This window comes from Syngnathus typhle, linkage group LG14 (genome assembly GCF_033458585.1).
Source record: "Syngnathus typhle isolate RoL2023-S1 ecotype Sweden linkage group LG14, RoL_Styp_1.0, whole genome shotgun sequence".
NCBI lineage: Eukaryota > Metazoa > Chordata > Actinopteri > Syngnathiformes > Syngnathidae > Syngnathus > Syngnathus typhle.
The window spans coordinates 2,355,326-2,378,017 of record NC_083751.1 but is presented as its reverse complement, the minus strand read 5'-3'; the positions used below and the strand labels follow the sequence as shown (position 1 = coordinate 2,378,017).

At 48.8% G+C, this 22,692-nt stretch overlaps 3 protein-coding genes across 3 annotated transcripts; 2 read left to right on the top strand and 1 right to left on the bottom strand.

Moving 5' to 3' along the window:
- The first annotated feature begins 359 nt into the window (after window positions 1-359).
- Window positions 360-14,701, top strand: shroom2a (shroom family member 2a). Its single transcript, XM_061297073.1, has 11 exons — window positions 360-693; window positions 1,371-1,580; window positions 4,645-4,793; window positions 8,948-9,076; window positions 9,145-11,365; window positions 11,555-11,640; window positions 12,056-12,412; window positions 12,802-13,287; window positions 13,356-13,524; window positions 13,625-13,897; window positions 13,974-14,701. The coding sequence occupies exons 2-11, from the start codon at window positions 1,377-1,379 to the stop codon at window positions 14,244-14,246; spliced, it is 4,347 nt and encodes a 1,448-aa protein (XP_061153057.1). The 5' UTR covers window positions 360-693; window positions 1,371-1,376; the 3' UTR covers window positions 14,247-14,701.
- Window positions 14,702-15,556: 855 nt separating this feature from the next.
- On the top strand, window positions 15,557-16,922 carry cldn34a (claudin 34a). Its single transcript, XM_061297156.1, has 2 exons — window positions 15,557-15,882; window positions 16,127-16,922. Exon 2 carries the CDS (start codon window positions 16,199-16,201, stop codon window positions 16,913-16,915), a length of 717 nt encoding a protein of 238 aa, XP_061153140.1. The 5' UTR covers window positions 15,557-15,882; window positions 16,127-16,198; the 3' UTR covers window positions 16,916-16,922.
- A 702-nt stretch (window positions 16,923-17,624) lies between these two features.
- On the bottom strand, window positions 17,625-22,214 carry LOC133166799 (uncharacterized protein K02A2.6-like). Its single transcript, XM_061297076.1, has one exon. It carries the CDS (start codon window positions 21,845-21,847, stop codon window positions 17,852-17,854), a length of 3,996 nt encoding a protein of 1,331 aa, XP_061153060.1. The 5' UTR covers window positions 21,848-22,214; the 3' UTR covers window positions 17,625-17,851.
- Window positions 22,215-22,692: the final 478 nt, after the last annotated feature.

Here is a 22,692-nt window from a genome sequence, read left to right as displayed (position 1 = left end):
TTTTTCCCCTTTTTTTTTTTTTTTAACTCACACCGAGCTGCTATGCATGTTGCTTCTTGCATAGACTCATGTTTAAAAAGTTTTAAATTATTTTTGCTCTTCCACCGGAAACTGCTGCTTGGATTTTCCCCACCAGTTATTTGATTCAATATAATTAACCTTTCTATTCATTCACTCATTTAGATAGACAGTAATGCAATACTACCATCTAGTGGTCAACATGACTTACTACACACTTTCTGTGTCTCCGTCGTTCCACCTCCATGGGGCTTATGGGTAATGTAGTGAATTGGTTTTCTCACGTAGTCAGCGCAACGTTGGTTGACTGTCGGTAGAGGTCGCCATTGCGGCGTATTCCATATCTACGGTGGCCGAGTAGGTGCTAAAGCTAAAAAAGGCAACTTAGCTCCACTGTGTGCGTGCGTAAGTGAGTATGGCAGTGTCGGCGGTGTGCGCCGCCAAAGAGTAGCCACACAAGCAGAGAAGCTTCTCTCACACTTTGTATCCGGCGAGCGCCAGGTTTGCAGGTTTTAACTATATAAGACAATCGTAAAATAAGTTAATTAAAAGGAAGAATGTGTAAAGGCGACACCGGGACATCGACCCGTCCGAACTGACTGAGTGAGCGGCTAACGAAACGACGGGGACGGTCTGTGATCGCCCACCGGTTGATCCACAAGTTGCATTCCCCAGGTAAGGCGACGCTTTTAAGCATTAAATCCGACGTTGTTTGTGGTAAAATTTGAACTGCAATTTAGTTTTGCCTTCGACTCGATGACAGAATTTGATTGGAAATGTTTATTCGAGTTTTTGTTGCGTTTATTGCTGGACAAGATGGTCTCCCCCCCTTCTTTGTGTTTGTTCTCGGACTTTGTTGTGCTAAGAGCATTAAGTTGCCGTCTGGACGATGACAACAGGTGTTTAAACAAAAGAAAAAACGGTCAATTATTTGACTTTTACGGGTTTAAAAAAAGTTAAAGAAGGGTTAGTTTCCAACGTTGACATGTTTCAAATTATGGGACATGAGGATCTGTCCAGTTAAAACTGCTTATAAAGATAGAAAAAGCGCTCCGTGAGTAGAATTTAGCTAGTTGTGTAAAAAATAAAAAAATCGGATTCAAATTTTTATATCGACTTCTGCCCCATGGTTCAATTTTCAGTCAGCTGTTTTGTCCGTGTGTGTGTGTGTATGTGTAGAACTGTTGAAACGTTCTACTTGTTATTCACATCTTCATTGTTCTTCATTCTTCATTATTTTATTCAATCTAATATTAAGTTTGTCCTCTCTTGGTCAAATAAAATAGGGAGTGTTTACAATTGGTGTCATCAGAAACAACGGATGATTATCATCGTTGTTTCATTCCCTTCAGATCTCCATGGATTCAGAGCAGTACAAGGTAGAACCTCACTACATGGACGGCCACCACTGGCACGTCATGCCCAAAGCAGTAGACTCGGACCCCAGGGGACGAGACGGGGACGGCTGGAGGCTCCTGGAAGTGTCGCTTTCTGGAGGCGCGCCGTGGGGCTTCACGCTTCGCGGTGGGCTGGAACATCGCGAACCCCTGCTCATCACCAAGGTAACCCAAAACTCGGCTTCTTTTTTTTTCTTTCACTTCCATTTGACTCCGTCACAGAACACGACGAGAACTGCATGTTGATACAACGCAAACAACAGATAGTTTCTGTCTCCTCCATGTCACCGGTGTAATCATTTACCACGCAAGGCCTCGCCGTCTGCTTAATCCCCGATGCGAAAACACCATGTTTGAATTTGGCCTGTCGCTTCGCCAAAGTGGTCCAAAGTTCAAGCCAAGTGGGGTGGAAGCGAGACTCTCGTGTAGGTCTCTTAAAAAAAATGCATCTCTTGAGGACTTAATATGTCACTGAAGACGGCAGTTTGATGTTGACAGCATTTTGCTGTTAATATTTCATTACCTCATGGATACCGGAGGAAACAGCCAATGGTGACCTGGTGAGATTTTAACCTTTTCAGTGCCGCGATCGATTGTGACATACCTTGAAATACAAGTAAGCTGACTTTTCTGAGATACAAGCAGGTTCGCCGTGTTGCGGACTTATTGTGCTAAGCAGTCCGGACATTTGTTCCACATTGCTGCATCGTAACAAGGTAGCTCATTGTAAGATGATATTGGATACCAGATACCTTAACTAGATAAAGAAGCAAGTGTATCTATTTTTAGTGTCGGGAATAAAGCGATGGATAAAGGAATGTGTTCTGTGTCGCTCCAAAGCCGCCTGTAATTTTTTTTTTATATGCCAGTTTTATTGGGTTCTGTCTCCCAACACAGTTAACTGTTCTCCCGCACGGATTTACTCGTATTAACTGTGTAAAAATGTCATATTTCATCTCAGATTGTACGTTTTAAGATCGACATCTGTTTAACATACAGACACATCCATCAAAATTTGATGTTTCCCCGTCTTGTCGAGAAGCACCGGGCCCCTTCATCTTTCCATAAAAAGCCAACTTCTTTTTTTATATTTTATACAAAGGAATTCAAATCTTATTATGTATGGCTGTGAAAACACAAGTATACAATATAAAATATTTGCACAAAGGCACACAGTGTGAGAAGCGATTCGGGGGGGCGGTGGGGGGATCTTTTTCCTGGATCTAATTAAAATTCTTAACATTCCTGTCATGACTCAGGTAATGCGCGAGGTCTTAGCGGCCTTAAAAGCCCACACTCAGGATAAAGTGAAATAATCCCGTTTTACACGACACAGCTGGGCACGCCGCCCCGTGCGTACCTTTGACGTATTGTTGCCCAACGCCGCGATAAATCAAACGCATCGATTTAAAGAAGTGTCTTTAGATTTCATATCATGGGAATCTTGAGTATCTTCTGATCTTGGTGACTCGACTTAAAAGAGAATTCTTTCCATAATTCAAAGCAGATCCGTGGTGGTCTTTGCGATTTGAGAAAGCTAGCTGTTTATTTTCGATTCCTTTTAATACTGACCCTGCCTCACTCGGAATGTCACCTTTGACCCTCATGAGGACAATCTATGACACCAAAACAGAGCGGTGGCTCGATCTGTTTGTTTACTGGCCAAGCCTCAACTACACATGAAGTTTTGATGACGGGACGCCTTGTCAGCAGAAAGTCCGCATTCCCCTCCCGCTCACACCACATCCTTCCCCTTGCATCCCCTCCGAGGGACTATTTTCACGGCCATCCAGGATAGCTGCACATTGACTGATTGGAGCCCGCAGGAAAAGCGTCAACAAAGGCCGCGCTATGTGGCTGGCGCTGATTAGGCCAGCACGCTGCGAAATGTTTAGAAAAAGGAGCTGTAAATCTCCCGGAGAGTCGGTCGGCCCTTTTATTTTTGTTTGTCTGGCTTAGCCACATACTTGATGTATTCACGCCGTTGGACGCAACGAAAGCCAAACGCTGATGAGCATTTTTTTTTTTTTTTTTATAATAACACTTTCTTTATTCACCTATCGGAATTTTACTACCGAGGGTGACACGTGCGCGAACCCACGTAAACCGTTTAGCCAACACGCCAATTAGCGGCAAGCGAGGGCAGTGATTAAGCTGCACCCAAACGACCCTAACACTCAGTGTTGTAAAACACTTTGGCAGGATATTAAAAAAAAAAAAAAAAAGGCCCAGAATGCTCTTAAAACAGGCCCCCCTTTTTAATGCTTGACCCTCGTTATCATTAAAACTTAAATATGATTTATGGTGGCCTATTTGTCGAGCTGTCAAATCTTTGAGACTGATAAAACTGCTGCAACTGCTCTGGTCCGGGCCTCGTTGGCACCGGTTAACGCTCAGCTGCTTTGCAAACTCACCAAACCCAAAAAGCCACAATTACGGTCTTAAAATTCGGTCCGTCGCAGACGAGCCCGCTTCGACGCTGCACATTCTGCGCTTGGACTCGTCAACGAGTGTTTATTTGATGTTTTAGTTGCGCAGTTAAATATATCCTGAGCACTCTTTTGCACTTGGCAGCGGCGAGAATGCGTCAGCCATCGATTCAGGCTCTTCCACAAAATACACCACCATATCGGGCCCAGGTCGGGAACCCGGCCAGGCTCCAAACCGCCGCCCCCCCTCCCCTCCCGTAACCTTGTTTCGTAGGGGAATGAGGAACGAAAGAAGAAGCTAAGATGGTCGCTCGTGGATGATAATGTACACATGCCTGCGCCGTTGCGTCATCGGGTTCATACTGATAATCAGCTGCAGATCCCGGTGTGCTAATGCAATGTTGTCGATACGGTTTCCTCCAAAAGTATTGGAACGTGACTTCTTTTTTTCAATACATCTGGGGTTCAGATCACATGACTTCTTTTCAGAGTGAGACTACCGCTTTTTTTTTTAAAGACGACTTTGGCCGCTCTCCGCCAGCTGACCTTCTGTCCGCCGTGTCCCAGGTGTCTCCCGTCAGACCCGAGTGTTTGGCAGACATAAAAACGCTCCCCTGACCCGCTCCTGACATCCATTTCTTCTTAGACTTTTTTTTTTTTTTATGTTAAACACATGGCAGGCCACACACGTTCGATCTACCTCTTGGCAACTTTGGTATTTATTTTACGGACAGTTTTTGACTTTGACTCCCAACCGGGTTCGGACCCACCGTGAATGGCGTGCTGCGTTTATGTGTCAGGTGGAGGAGTCCAGCAAGGCGGCAGCTGTGGGCCTGCAGGCGGGAGATGAGCTTGTCAACATTAACGAGATTCCCTTGAGCGGCTTCAGGCAGGAGGCAATCTGCTTGGTGAAAGGCTCCCACCGGACACTCAGCCTCATGGTGAAAAGGTAAGCGGGTCGCCGCGGCAACCACTCCCGACAACAAACCCGAGGTGACGCGGAGAGCTCCCGCTAGCCCGCAGTTGGGTTTCTAGCGGGCCGGATGATCCTGTTTGGTGGGCTGGCGGCGAATTTGCGTTTTTTTTTTTGACAGGTTGCGGGGTGATGTCATAAGATAGTGGTGGTGGGAAGTAATCGAGTACAAATACTTTGTTACTGTCCTTTACTTTCCTTTTTTGACCACTATTAGTTTTTCGAGGTGTCTGTGCTCGTACTTAAATACAAACAGTGAGTACTTTTGCCACCTCCGTGCGTCACCACTTCACCTTTACGCTCCCTGCTACCGTAAACATCTCGCGGCCTTCCTATCTCCTTTAAAGCGATGAATCATTCGTCCGCTCCTTCCGCCTCGACAATGGAGGCTTTGTCCGCTTGCTGCCGTCTGTTTGCCTTTCTGCGTTGTCTCGCACTTCGGAACGCAGAGTAAAGCAAAAGGTGTGTTGTGTTCAGATTCATCCCAAAAGTCGTCATCGTGAAACAATGTGTGGGGTTGTCGTTTGAAGTTCAAACTTTGAACGCAATCGCCGCGGGAGGCGTCGACGCGCGCATCTGCTTATTTGTCGCCTTTGCCGCGCTAAATGAAGAAAGATGTTTCCTGCAGACAGGATCCCATTGTTCCCGTTGCGTTGTCGACGGCCTCCAAGCCAGCTGGAACCGTCAACTTCCTTCCTGCTCTTCGGCCGCCTTCAAGAATTTATTTATCTGCTCCGCCGAGTTTGTCCAAGGTTATTTGGATGAGTTGTGGCGAACTGGGGGGGGGGCACAGAAAATAACAATGGAGAAATGCATTACAGTCGTACTCAATCTTACTGAAGGCAAATATTTAGTCACATTGATTGAAGCCCGCTTTCAAAAAAATAGCATTGCTGTTGGTTTTTGTTATCTCGAGGATCATGATGAACAGGAAGCTGTCGGAACCTGCTCCGGGTTCAGGTGCGGCCCCCCTTACAAACAGTTTCCTCCGTGTGCGCTGATGAAACCGGGATTGTCGATGAAGCGCCATTCCAGACATCCCCCGCGTTTTCAAATAGAAAAAGGTGCGGTTTGCATTTCAGCATCTGCCAAACATGCCCAGACATGGCAAATGGACGCGTTACGTAAGAGCGTCACTCGAATTAACGTCTGTCATGAAGAGAAAAAAAAAAGGTCCCGAGGAACCATGTCCCAAAATGTACTCCACGTGGGAAATATTTGAAGCTTGCATGTGGGCGGAGCACGAGAGCAGATATTGATGACTCGCCGTAAAACGGGAGAATCTGAATCGCTCCCCGATTTTGAAATCTCAACCAGTTTCACTCAGCAACGTGAAATTTGGTTGGCATGACTCTTATAAAGTTTCATGATGTCACAAGAACCGACTTGATGGCTTCATGTGGCAATTTTGGTCCTTCAGAGATTAATTTAAAAAAAAAGTTGACACTGTCCTTTTTTTTTGTTGACTTCTTCACTTCAGTGGATTTTACTGCCAGACCCCTGCGGCCTGGACTCTCTCTCTTTCTTTTTCTCTCTCTCTCTCTGGGAAAACTTCCCAACATGAACTCTCACCATTCATTGCAGCAGTTGGCTTCCCTCTTCTGGTGTTTTTGCCGAAGTGCATTTTTCTTTTCATTTTATAGTTGTGGTTTAGTCCACTTCCCTACCTGGAAAAGCTTATTGCACGTTTTTTTTTTTTTTTGCTCATAAGCCCATGCAGCATGTTCGGAATGCGCCGCGCTGAATTCCGCTCGGAAGTGGATTTGTTCAAATCAGTTGGCGACGTGCTCACATCAGTTCTTCAAAAATATTTCCACCTGTTGGACTTGGTCATGTTTGTCGCCGGCTAACGATTGAGGTTACGCTAACGGGTAACGGCAACATTTCACTTCATTAATCTTGTCAGATTCTTTTTTTTATGATTACGATAACCTTGCACAAGTACGGATGACTTTTTCTCTTCTGATGTAGTATTGTGACGACAATGTAGCTAAACATGCTAACCACCTTGCCGCCCCCAACGGCAAAATAACCATTTCAAATCAAAACATGCCTCGTCGCCGTCACCCTGAGTGCTCGCAAAGCTCATTAGCCAGGCTTTCTGGAAGTGGGGTGCGCCCTGGAGATCAAGCCGTTGCCATAGCGATGGGAGAAATGCACATCCGCCTCACCACTCGGGCTGAGGGAGGGAGGCAGGCTGGCGGACGCTCTTGCATATAGCCACTTGAGAGCCAATAGGCTCCAAAATCCCCAAGAGGGGACTGGCTTGGGACAATAGCTGTCCTCTTCATCTTCTACCCCCTCCGTGTGGTCACAAAGGTTTGGTGTAGATTTCAGGACCTACCATGCTTTGGGTCTTTGGAAGCCCTCTCACTTTTTTCACCGAGTTGCTCTCGATGTTGTCTCGTTTGGGATTGTGCGTCGGCCGCCCGGGTGAGTCAAAGCAAACTTTGGCCCATATTAGGTTTGATGACCCTAATACGGAACTGTTTTGATTGTTTAGCTTCACGAGGTCACGCTTCATTTGGGTTAAGCCACGATCAACTCCGTAAATTCATCTCTAGCATGTGGTTTGAAGGGGATTATATTTGTGAATATTAACACGTCTACGCGGCGAGGTGGCAATGGTGTTTTCCGTCATCTTTGTAGGTCAAGTATTATTATTTTATTTTTTTCGATGCTGGAAGTTTACCGCCAACTTTCCTGATATTTTGCATCCCTTTGCAGCCTCGTCCCTCCCCCCCATCGCGCGACGGCCCAACCGATTCACTTTCCGAGCATATCTGCGCCAGGCCAGCTGTAGCCCTGACGATAGGCCTAATAAAGCCGCCCTCATTTGCATGCCAATGCCCGCCGCCGCCGCCGCCTTGTGTGGCTGCTCACGAGTCCCCCGAAGACGGGAGTTCGCTTTTGCTTAGTCTTTGCCGTCAGCGTTTAACACCAATCCGCAATTATTTTATTCTCGGCTGAATCGTCCCAAAAAATTTCAATTGGGTGGCTCTTTAAGAACAATGTTTTCGGTAGTCTTATGGCCATTTTTCACAAATGAAACCCCCCCCCCCCCTTGTCAAAGACTCATTGAAGTTCTTTTAGCCGAGGTGACGGAAAGGGCGCAACCCCCTGAACCCAAAGCTTTTTGTTTGTCAGGTCCGACCGAGTCTAATCAGAGTTGAAAGCCTCGTCTGAAATTCTCGACCAGCGTTTCGGAGCTGCTCGAAGATGGAAATGCTAAAGTGAGGCAGACGACAGCTTGCTTTAAAGGGGCTGAGGAGGCTCAGAGATTCTCCCATCGCTAAGCCTTCCGCCACCACCCCCTCGCTGGGCTCGTGACGACCATATGTTCAAAGCTGCGGACATCTCGGCCTCGTCCTTTTCGCATAACGAATCCAGTGGTGAATACATGTCAATCATCATCCTGGGAGTTTGACTTTGTTTGAGCATAGCCAGCAGAGGGAGCTGTAACACTTCTTTACGATTGGTTCATTTGTCCCATGAGCAAGTTCGTGACTCAAATTGAACGGATTAATGGAATTAGCATTCGTTTAAATAGGGAGGATGTTTTGGGTTGTGTTCTCTACTTTTCAGAATGAGCAAAAAAAGTGTGTCGGGTGTATATGTGTGTTCCTTCCGTTGCTGCGCAGGAATATGAAAGTGGTGGACATTGTAGCTCACAAAATGCCCTCAGAGAATGACGTGCATGTGGCCCGGAGCTTCCTTACCAAGATTTTGCGAAGTTCCATGAGGTACAGTTCTGTGGCGTCATCCAGTGACCAGTAGTAGCTTTAACCCTCATGTCGTCGCAATCTCCAGCCATATCCATCTTTATATTTTTTTTCTCCATTTTATCCGCTGCTTCTACTCCGTAGCGACTTGTAGCCTTCCTCTCCGGCATGTGGATTGTCGTTAGCTTCATTCCTCACGTAGCGCATGTATGGAAGTTTGCCGTAGTTGTCTTCTGACATATGTTGTCATCTTCTTCCCGACACGCATCTCAGAAAGAATCACTTTATCATAGGGTACGTTTTTTTTTTTATCGACGTGTATCAATATCAGAAAAGCGATTTATTTTTAAGCCATTTGTTTTGTCTCCAAGTCCACTCTCCATTTTGTTTTGGTCTCTCTGTGTTCAGACGCAATGAGCCCATAAGCAGGCCGCACTCCTGGCACTCCACTAAGTTCAACGAAGGGCAATCCGAGTCGGCCAAAACGCAGCCTTCTCCAAACTCGGCCGTTGCGTGGCGCACCACGTACGATGCCAGGTGAGGCTTCCGGGCTCTCGAAAGTTTTTCGACAACTCTCACACTGTTGCTCATTTTCATCCCCCCAGCTCATCGTCCACTGACCTGTCCACCAGTTGGGAGCAAACCAACCTCTGCAGGGTCTCGGACCATTTCAGCTCTCTGGGCAGCATGGACAGCCTAGAGCACGTCCCCCACCCGTACCCGGCCGGTCAGCTGTCCCCCGCTAAGTCCAACAACAGCATGGAGCACCTCGGCGGCAAACGAGACTCCGCCTACAGCTCCTTCTCCACCAGCTCGGGCACGCCGGATTTCACGCTGTCAAAGAGCAACGCTGCCTCCACTGAGAACGTGCTGTACAAAGTCAGCCAGTGGGATTCCGGAGGACGGCCCGTCAACGGCAGGATGGGCCAAGGTTTAGCGGAGGGCGTCAAACAGGACGACAGGCTGACGTACTTTCAGATGCCGGGAGGCTGCGACGGCCCGCAATGTGACGACCAGGCCGGCTCCCGCCACTCCACTTCTAGTCGAATGAACTGCGGACCCGTCTGGCATGTTCCGGAGAAAAAGAAAAGCTCCTCCCCCTCTCCGCCGCCGCCGCTCCCGCCGGCACGCAGCGACAGTTTTGCCGCCACCAAGGAACGAGGCCTCGCGGCTCATCCCGACCCGCCCAATTCGCGAACCCCGGGGAAACCTGAAGATCGGAGTGGTCACAACCAGTCCCCGAAACAGGACAGGGCTAGTTTTTACTCTCACGCCCAGTTCAGCTCGAACAAGCAGCACTCCCTCTCCAGCTGTGATGTCCGGCAAGGTCATCCCAGACATCCCAGCGACAAAAGCACTTTCCCCGCTCAGCCGTGGCCCGCCACGGCTCCCAAACCACTAAATGTCGGAGGCTACTTCTCCAGCATGCAGGAGCTGACCACTAACGGTTCCGCTCAACCCGCCGGCCAGAACACCAGGAGGAATTTAAGCACAACGCAAGCAATTGACCCAGACGCTGAGAGCAACGGGCAGACCCGATACTACTGTGCCTCCAAAGGCCAGCCTGCGACGGGACAAATCGATGACAGACAAAGTTTTTCCGGGCTCGGCTTAACCCAGACAGAGCAGAACTCCATCGTCCCCAAAGCTAAATATCAACTTCCTCCACAACAGCAGTACCCCTCAAATGGTAGAAAAACAAACGGATACAGCAAAAACCAACACGTCCCCCCTGCTGTGGAAGCCGTCGAGCCCAGGGGCCTCAGGGGTCAAAGTTCACAAAACGAAGAGGTTCTGTACTCCATTACTCCGATCAGACTGTCCAACCAACGGCGATCTCTTCCTCTGCAGCACAGAGAACCCCCGGGCCAAGAGACGAGACAGCGCAGCCAGGCCACCGACAGAATCTGCCCCCAGGCCACGCCCATTCTCCATTCCTTGTCTCTGGACGCCAAGGACGAGACCTCAAAAGGCGGCGGCGGCCCGGAGGAGACGTCCGAGTCCAAGCAGATCCGCCGCAACGAGCGCTTCGCCACCACCTTGAAGAACGAGATTCAGATGAGAAGAGTACAGCTGCAGAAGAGTAAGAGCGCCGCCGCTCTGCCCGACCGGAACCAAGACGAGCAGGACGTGTGGAAGTCCGATCAGAGCGCCGCCCCGGCTTTGTCGGAGAGCCCCTTCACCAACACGTACAAGGATAACTTGAAGGAAGCGCAAGCGCGCGTGCTGAAGGCTACTTCCTTCAGAAGGAAAGATCTGGAGCCCGTGTTGGCGGAGCACCCGTCAGGGGAAGCCGTACCAAATTATCCATCCTCGGCCGTGGCCAGGAAAGATCTCACTCCTCTTCCGACACTGTCAGAAGCCGGGAGCGGTAAATCCGCACCTTTGCGCATCGGTGGACGAAAGCGCTTCGCAGCAGAGAAGAAGGTCAAGTCCTTCTCTGAACCAGACAAAATCCACCACGTTGGCGTGAAAGAAGAAGAAAGCTCCTGCCCGGACCAACAGAACGGGAAATCCACCGCTCCCGCTCACGCCTCCGCCGACACGGAGAATTCCAGTGACTCCGCTGAAGCGGCGCCGAAGCAAAGCGGCGGGGACGACCGCCCGGGCGGTCCAACGTACTCCGCCCTGGACCAGCAACGACTCGGCACCTTTGCAGAATACGAGGCCAGGTGGAACACCCAGAAGAAACCTGGCGAAACCCGAGCGTCCGGACGATTCCGCTCGGCCGACAACATTCTCAATCCGAGCTCGGAGGAGAGGGTCAAACCCGACTGTTTCCACGAGCGGTCCCGATCTTCACCCTCGGCCGACTTCTACGGACAGGTAAGGTTGATGTATTTTTGAAGGTCTCCGTCTTCAGTCACACCCGCAGCGCAACTCCATTGAAAATCAATATTTGTTCTTCACGACACGCCTTCGTTTCAGGTTGAGACTGCCGTCCATCTTGTTCCCGTGCATTCTTTTAGCGAGCAGAAAACTACCTGGAGCTAATGAATCTTCTGTTTTCCCTAGACTACTCGTGTCCCCGCAATCTCGCCGCAGAAGGAATATTCCCAGATGGAGGATAAACCTGCCGGGTCACTCGGCTCTGCCTCAAGGTAATGTTCTGGCTTTTTGTTGTTGCTCAGTAGAACATTTGATCGCAAATATGGCGGCTTCACTTTCACATTTTGTTCACTTTGACCCCATGTTGCCACAAAGTGCATCTCATGACTACAATCGACGGACGTCTGTGCTTCCTAATTGAATTTGAGTGGAAGCGCTCACATGCGTCCCAGTAAAAAAGAAAAAAAAAACTTAGTCTCTTAAGAGTTAAAAGCGCTCGAGAGGATTCTTTATTCCTCCTCGCTGGCTTTTTTTTAATACTCCTCAAGTATTCCTGGCAGCTCCAGTCAAGGGAGGAGACTTCTTTTTTTTTTTTTTTTATTCACGGCGGCTGCTGGCGAGAGGAAGAAGAAAACTTCCAAGGACGGAGATGTGTAATTAAAAAAGCCTTTTCGCTGTCCTTCTCAGCTGCCCGGAGGACTGCAAAGAGAAGCCTGGCGAGTGCGAGCAAGCTCCTCCCGTGACCGAGCGCAGAGCTTCCACGAGCGCAGCTGCCGCCGTCAACCACAAAGCAGCCGAGTCCGGCCGCTCTCAGGTCACGCCCGGATGCCCTGACCTCGACCCAGACGCGGCCCAAAGTCACACCCCGAACTGCGAGGCTAAAAAGACAGACGACGAGGCGCGAGTTGGCGCAGTTGCGCGTCACGCTCCCTCCTGCAGGACGCCGGTCGCCATGGAGCCACGCCGCTCTCCTTCCCCGCAGTTTTCCCCGCAGAGACTCAGCGACAAGCCGCCCGTCTCGCTGCAGGACCAAGACTCCAACGGGTTGGTCTTTTTGATTTTAATATGCATCGTTACTTTTTGAAGTCAAGGACATTTTTAGGTGCAGTTCAGTCGTATTTAACTTTTAAGTGCTATAAAATACATTTGTGACGAATCATCGAGGACTGTCTGTTTTGAAATGTTCAGTTAAAAAAAGGATACATTATTTCAAAATAAAAGACTTTGAAGAATCGGGCTTCCATTGTACCTTTCATGTGCTGGGTCATAAATTTCTAAAAGCAGACCAGCACATTTCGAATCTTCTTGTCAGTGGGCATGGAAAATCACTTTGCCATCATGCGGTGTCATTTAAAATCAGCAAGCATGGGCCCACAGGATTTTTTTTTTTCCTTCTCCTTAAACTATTCTCACTGTTTTTTTTTCCACTCCAGGGCGGAAAACGGGACGGAAAAGCCAAGCAGCGCGGTGAAAAAAGTGCCCGTCAGGATCGTGTGCTCCGAGGGAATGCTGGAAATGAAGAGCGGGAGGACTTTTCCGCGACCCGACGAGGCGCCTGTGGCCCAAACGGGAGGTCCTGACATGAGCAAGCTCGGCACCTTAGGAACCGGCGGACAGGACTCCGTCTTCTCCACTTTCACTCGGCAGAAAGAGCTCAATGAACCCGGCGTGACTTCGAACGAGCCCGAACGGGACGCCGCCCCGGGAATTTTGGAGGAGCAGAAGCGGGAGGAGCTGGCCCGCGACATCATGGACAAGGACAAATCGCTGGCTGATATCCTGGACCAGAGCAAGATGAAGACCACCATGGACCTGATGGAGGGCCTCTTCCCCCAGGGCGAGCAGCTGCTGGAAGGAGCTCACCAACGCAGGAAAGCACCGACCAAGCCCACGAACGTCGCCTGGCCGGCTGAGGAAAGGTCAGCAATCGTCAACTGGATTTTCATGTTATGTCTGATATTCCACTGATCTTCTGATCTTATATCAGGGAGAAGGAGGACAACATGGCGGCGGTCGCCATGGTGACCAGCTCTGCGTATTACAGCACGTCGGCCCCCAAAGCTGAGCTTCTCATCAAGATGAAAGACATGCAGGAGCAGAACGAAGAATATGAGGACTCGGAGGACGAGCTGGACATGGATCTGGCTAACAAGAAGGTACGACACGCTCCTCACAAAACAAATTGGGCGTATCAAACAAAGCATTCAGTATTTGTCACATTCCAAGCATTGTCTGAATGCATTTGATGTGGTGCAGCAAGAGCTGATGGACAGCCTGAGCAAGAAGCTTCAAGTTCTACGCGAGGCCCGCCAGAGCCTGCAGGAGGACGTGCTCGACAACAACGCGCTGGGAGAGGAAGTGGAGGCCCGAGTCCAGCAGGTCTGCAAGCCCAACGAGCTGGACAAATTCCGAATGTTCGTGGGCGACCTGGACAAGGTGGTGAGCTTGCTGCTGTCACTGTCGGGCCGCCTTGCCCGGGTGGAGAACGCCCTCAATAGCCTGGACGAGGACGCCACGCCCGAGGAGCGGGTATGTCGACGCTCACCTCTCCACTGTCCCTTTGGATGGATCTTCTCCAACCCCCTCCTTTTTTTTTCTTCTTCAGCGCACGCTAACAGAGAAACGCAAGCTGCTCATTCGGCAGCACGAAGACGCCAAGGAGCTGAAGGACAACCTGGACCGGCGCGAGCGAGCCGTCTACGACATCCTGGCCAGCTACCTGCCCGAGGACGGCATGGCCGACTACGAGCACTTTGTCAAGATGAAGTCGGCGCTCATCATCGAGCAGCGCAAGCTGGAGGACAAAATCAAACTGGGCGAAGAGCAGCTCAAGTGCCTGCTGGACAGTCTGCCCATCGAGCAGCGCTTGGCCTACTGAGACGCTCGCCGTCAAGTGCACCTCGCGTCCACCGGAGGGCGCCAGAGACTTTCCACTCCCCAGGACGATGCTGCTTTTTCTTGGCACTTGTGCCGAACGCAGTGAAACCATTTTACAACCCAGAAGACCGCAATCCACGAAAATCAGCATTATAGAGAGACCACATACGAGGCTTCCATTTTAATGCCTCATAAAATAAGACGGAACGAAACATTGCACGGCGGTGCCTTGAGATACAAGTGACCCAGTTTATGAGATACAACCTGTCGTTTGGGAAATATTTTTGCTTTGAATTGCGAGCAAACATTTCAGATAGTTGTTAAATTCCATTCCCTATTATACTAAACATCAAACCAATAGAATTTATTTAAAAGAACCACACAGCTTTGCCTTCCGCCACTTTAATGCTAACACATAATGTAAAACAACAAATTACAGCAGTCATTTACAGTGCAGTAGGTGTGAAACTCTTCTTTGTCTGCATTATTTGGCCAGGTCACTCACGCTAGTGCTGCCCGCCACGTTGTGGCACAAAGTGGTACTACATTGAAGGTGCACAACTTTTAAATTTGGCTGCACACTGTCAAAAAAAGACTAACAAATTGAATGATTTAAAAAACCACTGTATAGCTGGGACATGAATTTCACTGCGATACAACCGGGGTTCTTTTTCTGTTTTGTTTTTTTTTTTAGTAATTTATTGTAGCCTTTGGTTCAGCACAGCAGGCGAATGACATTTTTTTTGCGCTCACAGCACCACACTAGGATGAAACTATCATCTTTTCACGCCACTTTTTTTCTATTTTTATTTTGTCCATCAGCTGTATTGGCCTTGAAGTGAGGTCCTGTGTGACCCCTCACCGCCTGTTGTTGACATTTTACAGAGCACTTGGCCGGCCGCACAGGAGATGCACTTGACATTCAGTGGCAAGTGCCTGCCGACCACCACGGTGACGCAGCGTCCTCTCACGGCCCGTGCTAAATTGAAGAAATATGTATTGTTCTATATTATGAACATTTGTGATTTTTTATAACACTATCTGAGGTTGGTTTTTTTTTTGTTTAGAATTGCACGGGAGGGCTCTATTGTGGTAGTTCCCATTTAGACACACAAAAAGCATTCACAACCTGCTTTAAAATCAAATCCAAATACCCCCAAAAATTCCCGTTGTCTTTTTTGTGTGTGATTGTTTTCAATTTGCCAGACAATCAGCTCATCGGTGTCACTCATTAACTCAGCCAAGCCCTGCTGGGCTGCTGATAGTGTGAGAGTTGCACTAACATCTTTTACAGTCGCAACGTGCACTCGCCGCTGTCAGTTTGTCGTTTTTTAAGACGCTAACATTTGAAAATTCTCACTCTGGCTGGAACTTCTTTACAGGTAACTATTGACATTTGAATTCAGACTGTCAATTTGTGTCGTGTGTTTAATCACTCTTTTAGTAATGAGCAATCTGAGCTGTGTGTGTGACGTGATGGTGCTAAAAGCTACGAATAACATTAAAATATTTCTCCCGGTTGTCGGCAGCCATCTTTAAACATGATGGTCAATATGTCAGCTCCTTCCCCATCATCGACGTCACCGGCAAGTCATCAAAGTTGCTCAGCTGAACGGGAATCACTTTCTAATTAAATGGTAAGCCTCTTGTTTTATTCCTCGTTTTCTCACCAAAGATACTTTGAAGTGATTTGAGCCCAGTAAAGTGTTGAAAATTTTATCAGACAAATTTAATTCAAGGGTCACACGTTTTGTAAAATTTAGAAATGACAAATCTGGCTTTTTGTACAAAAACTGTGTGTGTGTCGTCGAATGAACGTATAGAGTGAAAGAATTAATGAAACGTAGATTGTTGATGTTTTGTTTTTATTCTTATACACAGCTGTCCCGTCACAAAATTCTCCTTAGGGAGACGAATCAGGAGCAACTTGACCCTTGACCTCACCATCTCATCATGCTGTTCCTGGCGCACACAGCCCACTGGCAGTTTCTGGGCTTGCTGATTGGTTGCTTGGCGTGGATCCTCACCATGGCCACGGCGGGCATGGACGAGTGGCGTCTGTGGCACGTAAACCCCGACAACCTCACGTCCGTCATCACCTCGGGCGTGGCCTGGGTGGGCATCTGGCGGGCGTGCTTCCACAGTCATACCCTGCCCAAGATGGAGAACTGCCAGAGTATGGGCATCTCAGACAGCTTTGTCCCGGTGGAGATCCGGGTGGCGCAGGTTCTCATGGTGCTGGCCAAGCTGGGCGGCCTGATGAGCAATGTCGCTGCAGTGCGGGCGGTGAGGCGGGTTTATTTCTCGTTGGAGCGTCGCGGCAGCGTGCGTGGGGTCTTCATCCTTGCGGGGGCGCTCTATCTCCTCACAGCGGTGCTCGTTTTGATCCCCCTGGTGTGGAACGTGGGCGCGGTGGCGAGCAACGCTACCATCCCCTTCCCACCTAGGTTCAGGCTTCCCGCTGCTCCAGCTGAACAGCGAGTGGGCACGGCCGTCATGATGGGTTTCCTGGGTACCGTCCTCATGCTCGTCAGCGCGCTGCTCTTTCTCGCTCACCGATACGTGTGGCGGACTCTCGAACCCGAGCTCCATGGACGGGGGGTGGCTCAGGAGGACAAGCGAGGCAGGGATAATCCCGATTTTCATCCTGATGAAGTGTCGGGATGGTAACCTTTTCAAAGGCTGATATCAATATGATACTTTTACGTTAAATTAAAATTCTTCGATATGGAAAATAGCCAGAATAATTCTCATAAATAAAATAAAAATTAAATAAATAAATAAAGATATACACAACAAATTTGGACTTTTTTGTACAAATATTTGATGCCCATAATAATTGCATTAAAAAAAAAATTTAATTAACCCCAATAATTCTTGAAGCAAGGATATAAATTGTATTGTGCTATGTTACGACATCACACACTCTCTCAAGATACTAGCATGCAAAAGAGTCATTGTGATTGGATGAGGCATGTTGGAGACAATGTGAACTTGGATGTAGGAGGCTACGAAACACGTGAGCTTTCGGAGAGGGGGCCGCCAGCCAGCCAGTGGAGAGAAGAGAAGAGAACGGCGGGCGGCCCACTTGGGCCAAACAAAAGGCTGTTGAGCTGCCGTCACAAACACAAGTCCAGCATGAGTGGAGCAAGAGGGGAAAGCACAAGTGGCGCTTGGAGCACATACCCCAAAGTGAAGGAGCACAACGCTCTTGGCGCGCATTCTCCCCTAGTTGCAGATAAGACTGACGTGACTTGTCGTTCTTATCTAATCTGCTGTGTCATTTATCGGAAGAGTAACCCAGCGCAACATAAGAGCGGTGTTATGTCCTTACTACTTTCCGGGTTCTGAGGTAGCAAGGAAGGTTCGGGCAACGACGTGATGAATACTGCTTTATTTCTTCAACACCGTCCGTTCACAGGCCGTACATCACAACACTAAACGTCCCCGAAGCTGCCCCTCCCACTCCCGGAGTTTTCCCCCTACGGAACATGCGTTAGCCCAAAATATACAACATCTCCTCCCCCCTTACAATGAACATGCATGAACAACACGGAATTACGCACCTAGAACTAAACATCCCCATAACTCGGGTCAACCGCGAACCTATAAGTCCAAGCGCGCAGGAGCTCGCCGCTCTCTGATAGGATATCTCCTATCTGGGGGCACAGGATCAGCTCCACGGTCGACCAATGGTGAACTTGTTGCAGGAGCTTCTGCAAAGGAAGAAGTCAGAGTCTCTGTCTCATGCGCATCCTCAGCTGGGACTGGTGGCGCGAGTGTGATTGAGTCCTGCACTTGGGAGGGTATGGGAACCGGCGTTTTGACGTGGGCAGAGCTATCAGGAAGATCTTTGAGGGACAGCTCTGCTGGCCCTAACTGAGTCTGCAGGAGTTGATCAACATGTCTTCTCCATACACCATCAGACGTTTGGACAGTATAAGATACTGGTCCCGTTTGCGCAATAACAGTGGCAGGAATCCACTTTGGTTCGCCACGGTAGTTCCTTGCCAACACAGAGTCTCCTGGCTTGAAAACTCTTCCTTTGCCCTCCTGTCCTCTGCACCTAACCTGTTTTTCCTGCTGACCTTGGACAATGTCCTTCATTGCTGAGGGCTTCAAGAGGTCAAACGTGGTGCGCAGGTCTCTCTTTAGCATCAGGCTAGCAGGAGATGTCTTGGTGGTGGCATGCGGACTGTTCCGATAGGTTAGTAGGAAGTGGTGCAGTCTCTGATGTAGTGTTCCTTGTCCTTGTGATGTTTTCAAGGCATGCTTCATGGTTTGAACAAATCTCTCAGCAAGCCCATTTGTTGCGGGGTGGTAGGGGGCCGACTTAATGTGTTGGACACCGTTAGCTTGCAGGAACACTGCCATTTCTTGTGAGACAAATTGGGGTCCATTGTCAGAGACTAGCTGGGCAGGAGATCCAAACCGACTAAACAGTTCCCCTAACTTTTCGATAGTCTTTTCTGCAGTGGTTGATCTCATGATAGCCACCTCTGGCCATTTGCTGTGTGCATCCACAGCAATAAGGAACATCCTGTCCTCCACTGGTCCCGCAAAATCAATGTGCACCCGGTGCCATGGTCCTTGTGGGAATTCCCAGGGGTGAAGAGGCGCTAGTGGAGGATTGTTCCTGACTCGGTGGCATGATGGACAGCTTTTGGCCAACTCTTCAATTTGTTGATCCATGTTCGGCCACCAAAAATAGCTTCTCGCTATTTCTTTCATTCGGACTATTCCGCTGTGTCCCGAATGCAGTTGCTGCAGCACTTTTGAGCGAAGTGACCGTGGTATGACCACCCTCCTACCCCAGAGTAGACACCCAGACTGGACAGACAGTTGCAATCTCCTCCCGAGGAAAGGCTTCAGACTCGCATTATCGCCAGCAGATCGACCCTTAACGACAATGTCCACGACCGCAGATAACTCCGGGTCATTCCGAGTTTCCCTTTTTACCTGCACTGCAGAGACAGGTGCTCTCTCCACCTCCCTGAAGTAGAAAAGGTCCACCGTGTCCGACTCCGGCCTTGTGACAGGCAAGGGCAATCGGGACAAGCCATCCGCATTGCAGTGGAAGTCTGATTTTCGATACCTGATGTCATATGCATGCGCCGACAACAACAAAGCCCACCTCTGCAGTCGGCATGCAGCAAGAGACGGTATTCCAGTGTGCGGACCGAGGATGGTGGTGAGGGGCCGATGGTCCGTCAGGAGCGTAAACTTCCTCCCATATAAGTATTGATGGAATTTCCTAACTCCAAAAACAATGCTCAGTGCCTCTCGTTCCAGTTGAGCATAGTTAGACTCTGTTTTGTTCAATGTCCTCGATGCAAAAGCGATTGGCTTTTCCTCACCACCCGGCAGGACATGAGAGAGAATCGCCCCTACTCCGTAAGGAGAGGCGTCACAGGCGAGCTGCAGTGGAAGTGATGGGTTGAAGTGCGTCAGGACCTTGGACGTAGTCAGCGCTCCTTTAGCCTTTTCAAAAGCCTCCTGACAGCTGGCTGTCCACTTCCACGTTTTGTCTCGGCGTAACAGTTCGTGCAGGGGTTGAAGCAGTGATGACAGATTGGAGATGAAGCGTCCGTAATAGTTCAGCAGACCTAAGAAAGATCGTAGCTGGCTGATGTTTTGGGGTGGGGGCGCGTCCACGACAGCGGCCACTTTTGATGGTGCAGTGTGCAGTCCTTCTGCATCGATCACATGCCCCAGATATTCCACAGATGGCTTGAAGAAGTCACATTTGTCCTTACGGACTCTTAAGCCGTAGTCCTTCAGCCTTTGAAGGGTAGCATCCAAGTTGCGCAGGTGCTCGTCATCGGTAGATCCAGTGCACAGGATATCGTCAAGGTAGCACTGTACCCCAGGCAACCCACTAAGGATCTGATCCATCGCTCGCTGAAAAAGTGCCGGGGCTGACGTGATGCCGAACGGCAGTCTGCAGTATCTGAAGAGACCCTTGTGTGTGTTAATGGTCAACATTTCACGTGACTCTTTTTCTACATGCATTTGTAGGTAAGCCTGACTGAGATCTACCTTACTGAATTTTTGTCCCCCACTCAGTCCAGCAAACAAGTCATCAATTAGGGGAAGTGGATATTGCTCTGCTGCTAACACCGGGTTAAGTGTTACCTTGAAATCTCCACAGGTCCGAATTCCCCCATCTTTTTTTGGTACGGGAACGATGGGTGTGGCCCACTCACTGATGGTCACCGGCTCCAAAACCCCATTCTTGACCAGGGCGTCCAAGTCAGCTTCTACCTTGGATCGGATGGCGTATGGTACTGGTCTAGCTTTCATAAACACAGGCTTGCTACCAGGTTTGACATGTAACTTAACGGTTATATCTTTCATGCTGCCTAATTCATCACGGAAAACCTCTTCGTGTTTCTCGAGTATTTCTTGTAGCGGAGAGGAACGGTGTGACAGTTTCCTTATCGCTTGCCAGTCCAGCCGGATTCCCTGTAGCCATGTACGCCCCATTATGGCAGGATGATTTCCCTTGGTCACATAAAGGGGAAGCCTTTTTGTCCGCCCATGGTACTGAACAGTCACATCCGTCATCCCTTCCATGTGCACTCGATGTCCCGTATATGCCTTAAACACTGTGTCTGATGGACGTAGTGGAAGGTGCCTCATGAGTTTCCTGTAGATCTTGTGTGACACTAGTGATGCCTTTGATCCTGTGTCTATCTGCATTTTCACCACATGTCCCTCCAACTTGGGTTCAGCCCAGTAGCCACCTGAGCTCTCACCTACATTCATCGCTCGTATAGTATTTACAGGCACTTCTTCCTCCGAAGAATCACTATTTCTTCCATCATCATGGCAAACGGTGCGCACATGCCTTTTTTGTTTATATTTCATATTGTCACTTCTGTTCCCAGCCCTTGAGCTTTTGTCCATGTCCTGTTTACTTCGGCACGCCCGCTCTATGTGCCCTCTTTTTCCACAGTTACGACAGTCCATCTCTTTGCACCAGCACGTTGATGCAAGATGTCCAGATCTACCACAGCGAAAACATGGCCCTTGCGTGTTCGGTTTATCATTGTTGAGTTGGTGCACTCTTTCTGTAGCACTTAGTTGCTGGGCCTCCTTTTTCGCCATTTCCATTGTTACACTGATGTTAATGGCCTTCTCCAAAGTCAAGTCACTTTCTGTGAGTAATCTCTTCTGTGCTGCCTCGTTCCTAAGTCCACATACCAGCCTGTCTCTCAAAGTGTCATTTAACACATCCCGGAACTCACAGTGTTCAGCCAGCTTGCGTAGGCCCGCCACAAACTGGGTGACCGACTCGCCCTCTTCTTGGCTGCGTCTGTGAAATCGGAATCTTTCTGCGATTACCAGGGGTTTCGGTGAAAGATGGTTTGCCAGTACATCCACTATTTCTCGGTATGTTTTACTGCCGGGCTTTTCTGGTTGCAGTAGGTCACGTAGCAAGGTAAACGTTTTCGGCCCCATTACACTCAAAAACGTGGGCACCAGCTTCTCCTCCTTTATATCATTAGCCATGGCGAAGTAATCGAAACGCTCAGTATACGAGCCCCATTGTTCAACACTTTCGTCAAAGGGACCAATTGAGCCAATCATTCCGGCCATTACAAGTTCCTGTTTGTATGGCACTGCTTGCCCTACAGACGTCTCCCCTCAGCAGGCCACTCTTCTTTTTTTTCTTCGCCACACTACTCACGACGTTGCCACAGTCCACCAATCCACTCCACCCGTCGAGACGAATCCGGCCAACACGCGTCAGTCCAGACGTCCTCGTCGCCAGTTTTGTTATGTCCTTACTACTTTCCGGGTTCTGAGGTAGCAAGGAAGGTTCGGGCAACGACGTGATGAATACTGCTTTATTTCTTCAACACCGTCCGTTCACAGGCCGTACATCACAACACTAAACGTCCCCGAAGCTGCCCCTCCCACTCCCGGAGTTTTCCCCCTACGGAACATGCGTTAGCCCAAAATATACAACAAGCGGGTTGTAAGAAATTAAGGAGAAAAAAAAAAAATCAGATGCTTAATTGTTATTTCAAACTCAAGGTTAATAAAAATGAGCAATAAAAAAAAATATTTGATCTTATGTTCATTTTGCGTATCAACCAAAGTACTAAGAACAAAATTATTTTGGAAGCAGATTTGCATGATATAATGTTCCACGTGTGCTTGACTTTCCATGCAGTAAACCCACAAGATTTGTGACGGTGATAAAAATGTGCTCTCTGAACCCCGACTGACCTTTATCATATCAAATCTTGCATCTTTTACGGCTCGTTTTACTGTCAACGTAAAGATAAAACATCTCGATAACAATGCTCAGACTTGAGTATCTATACTACTTTTTCTGATTTCTTTTATAAATTTCCCTTTTTTACTTTGTCAAAGTAGCCTTTTTGTTTTTCATTCTGTATAGTTACTTAAGTCCAAATATTTTTGCTACCTCTGAT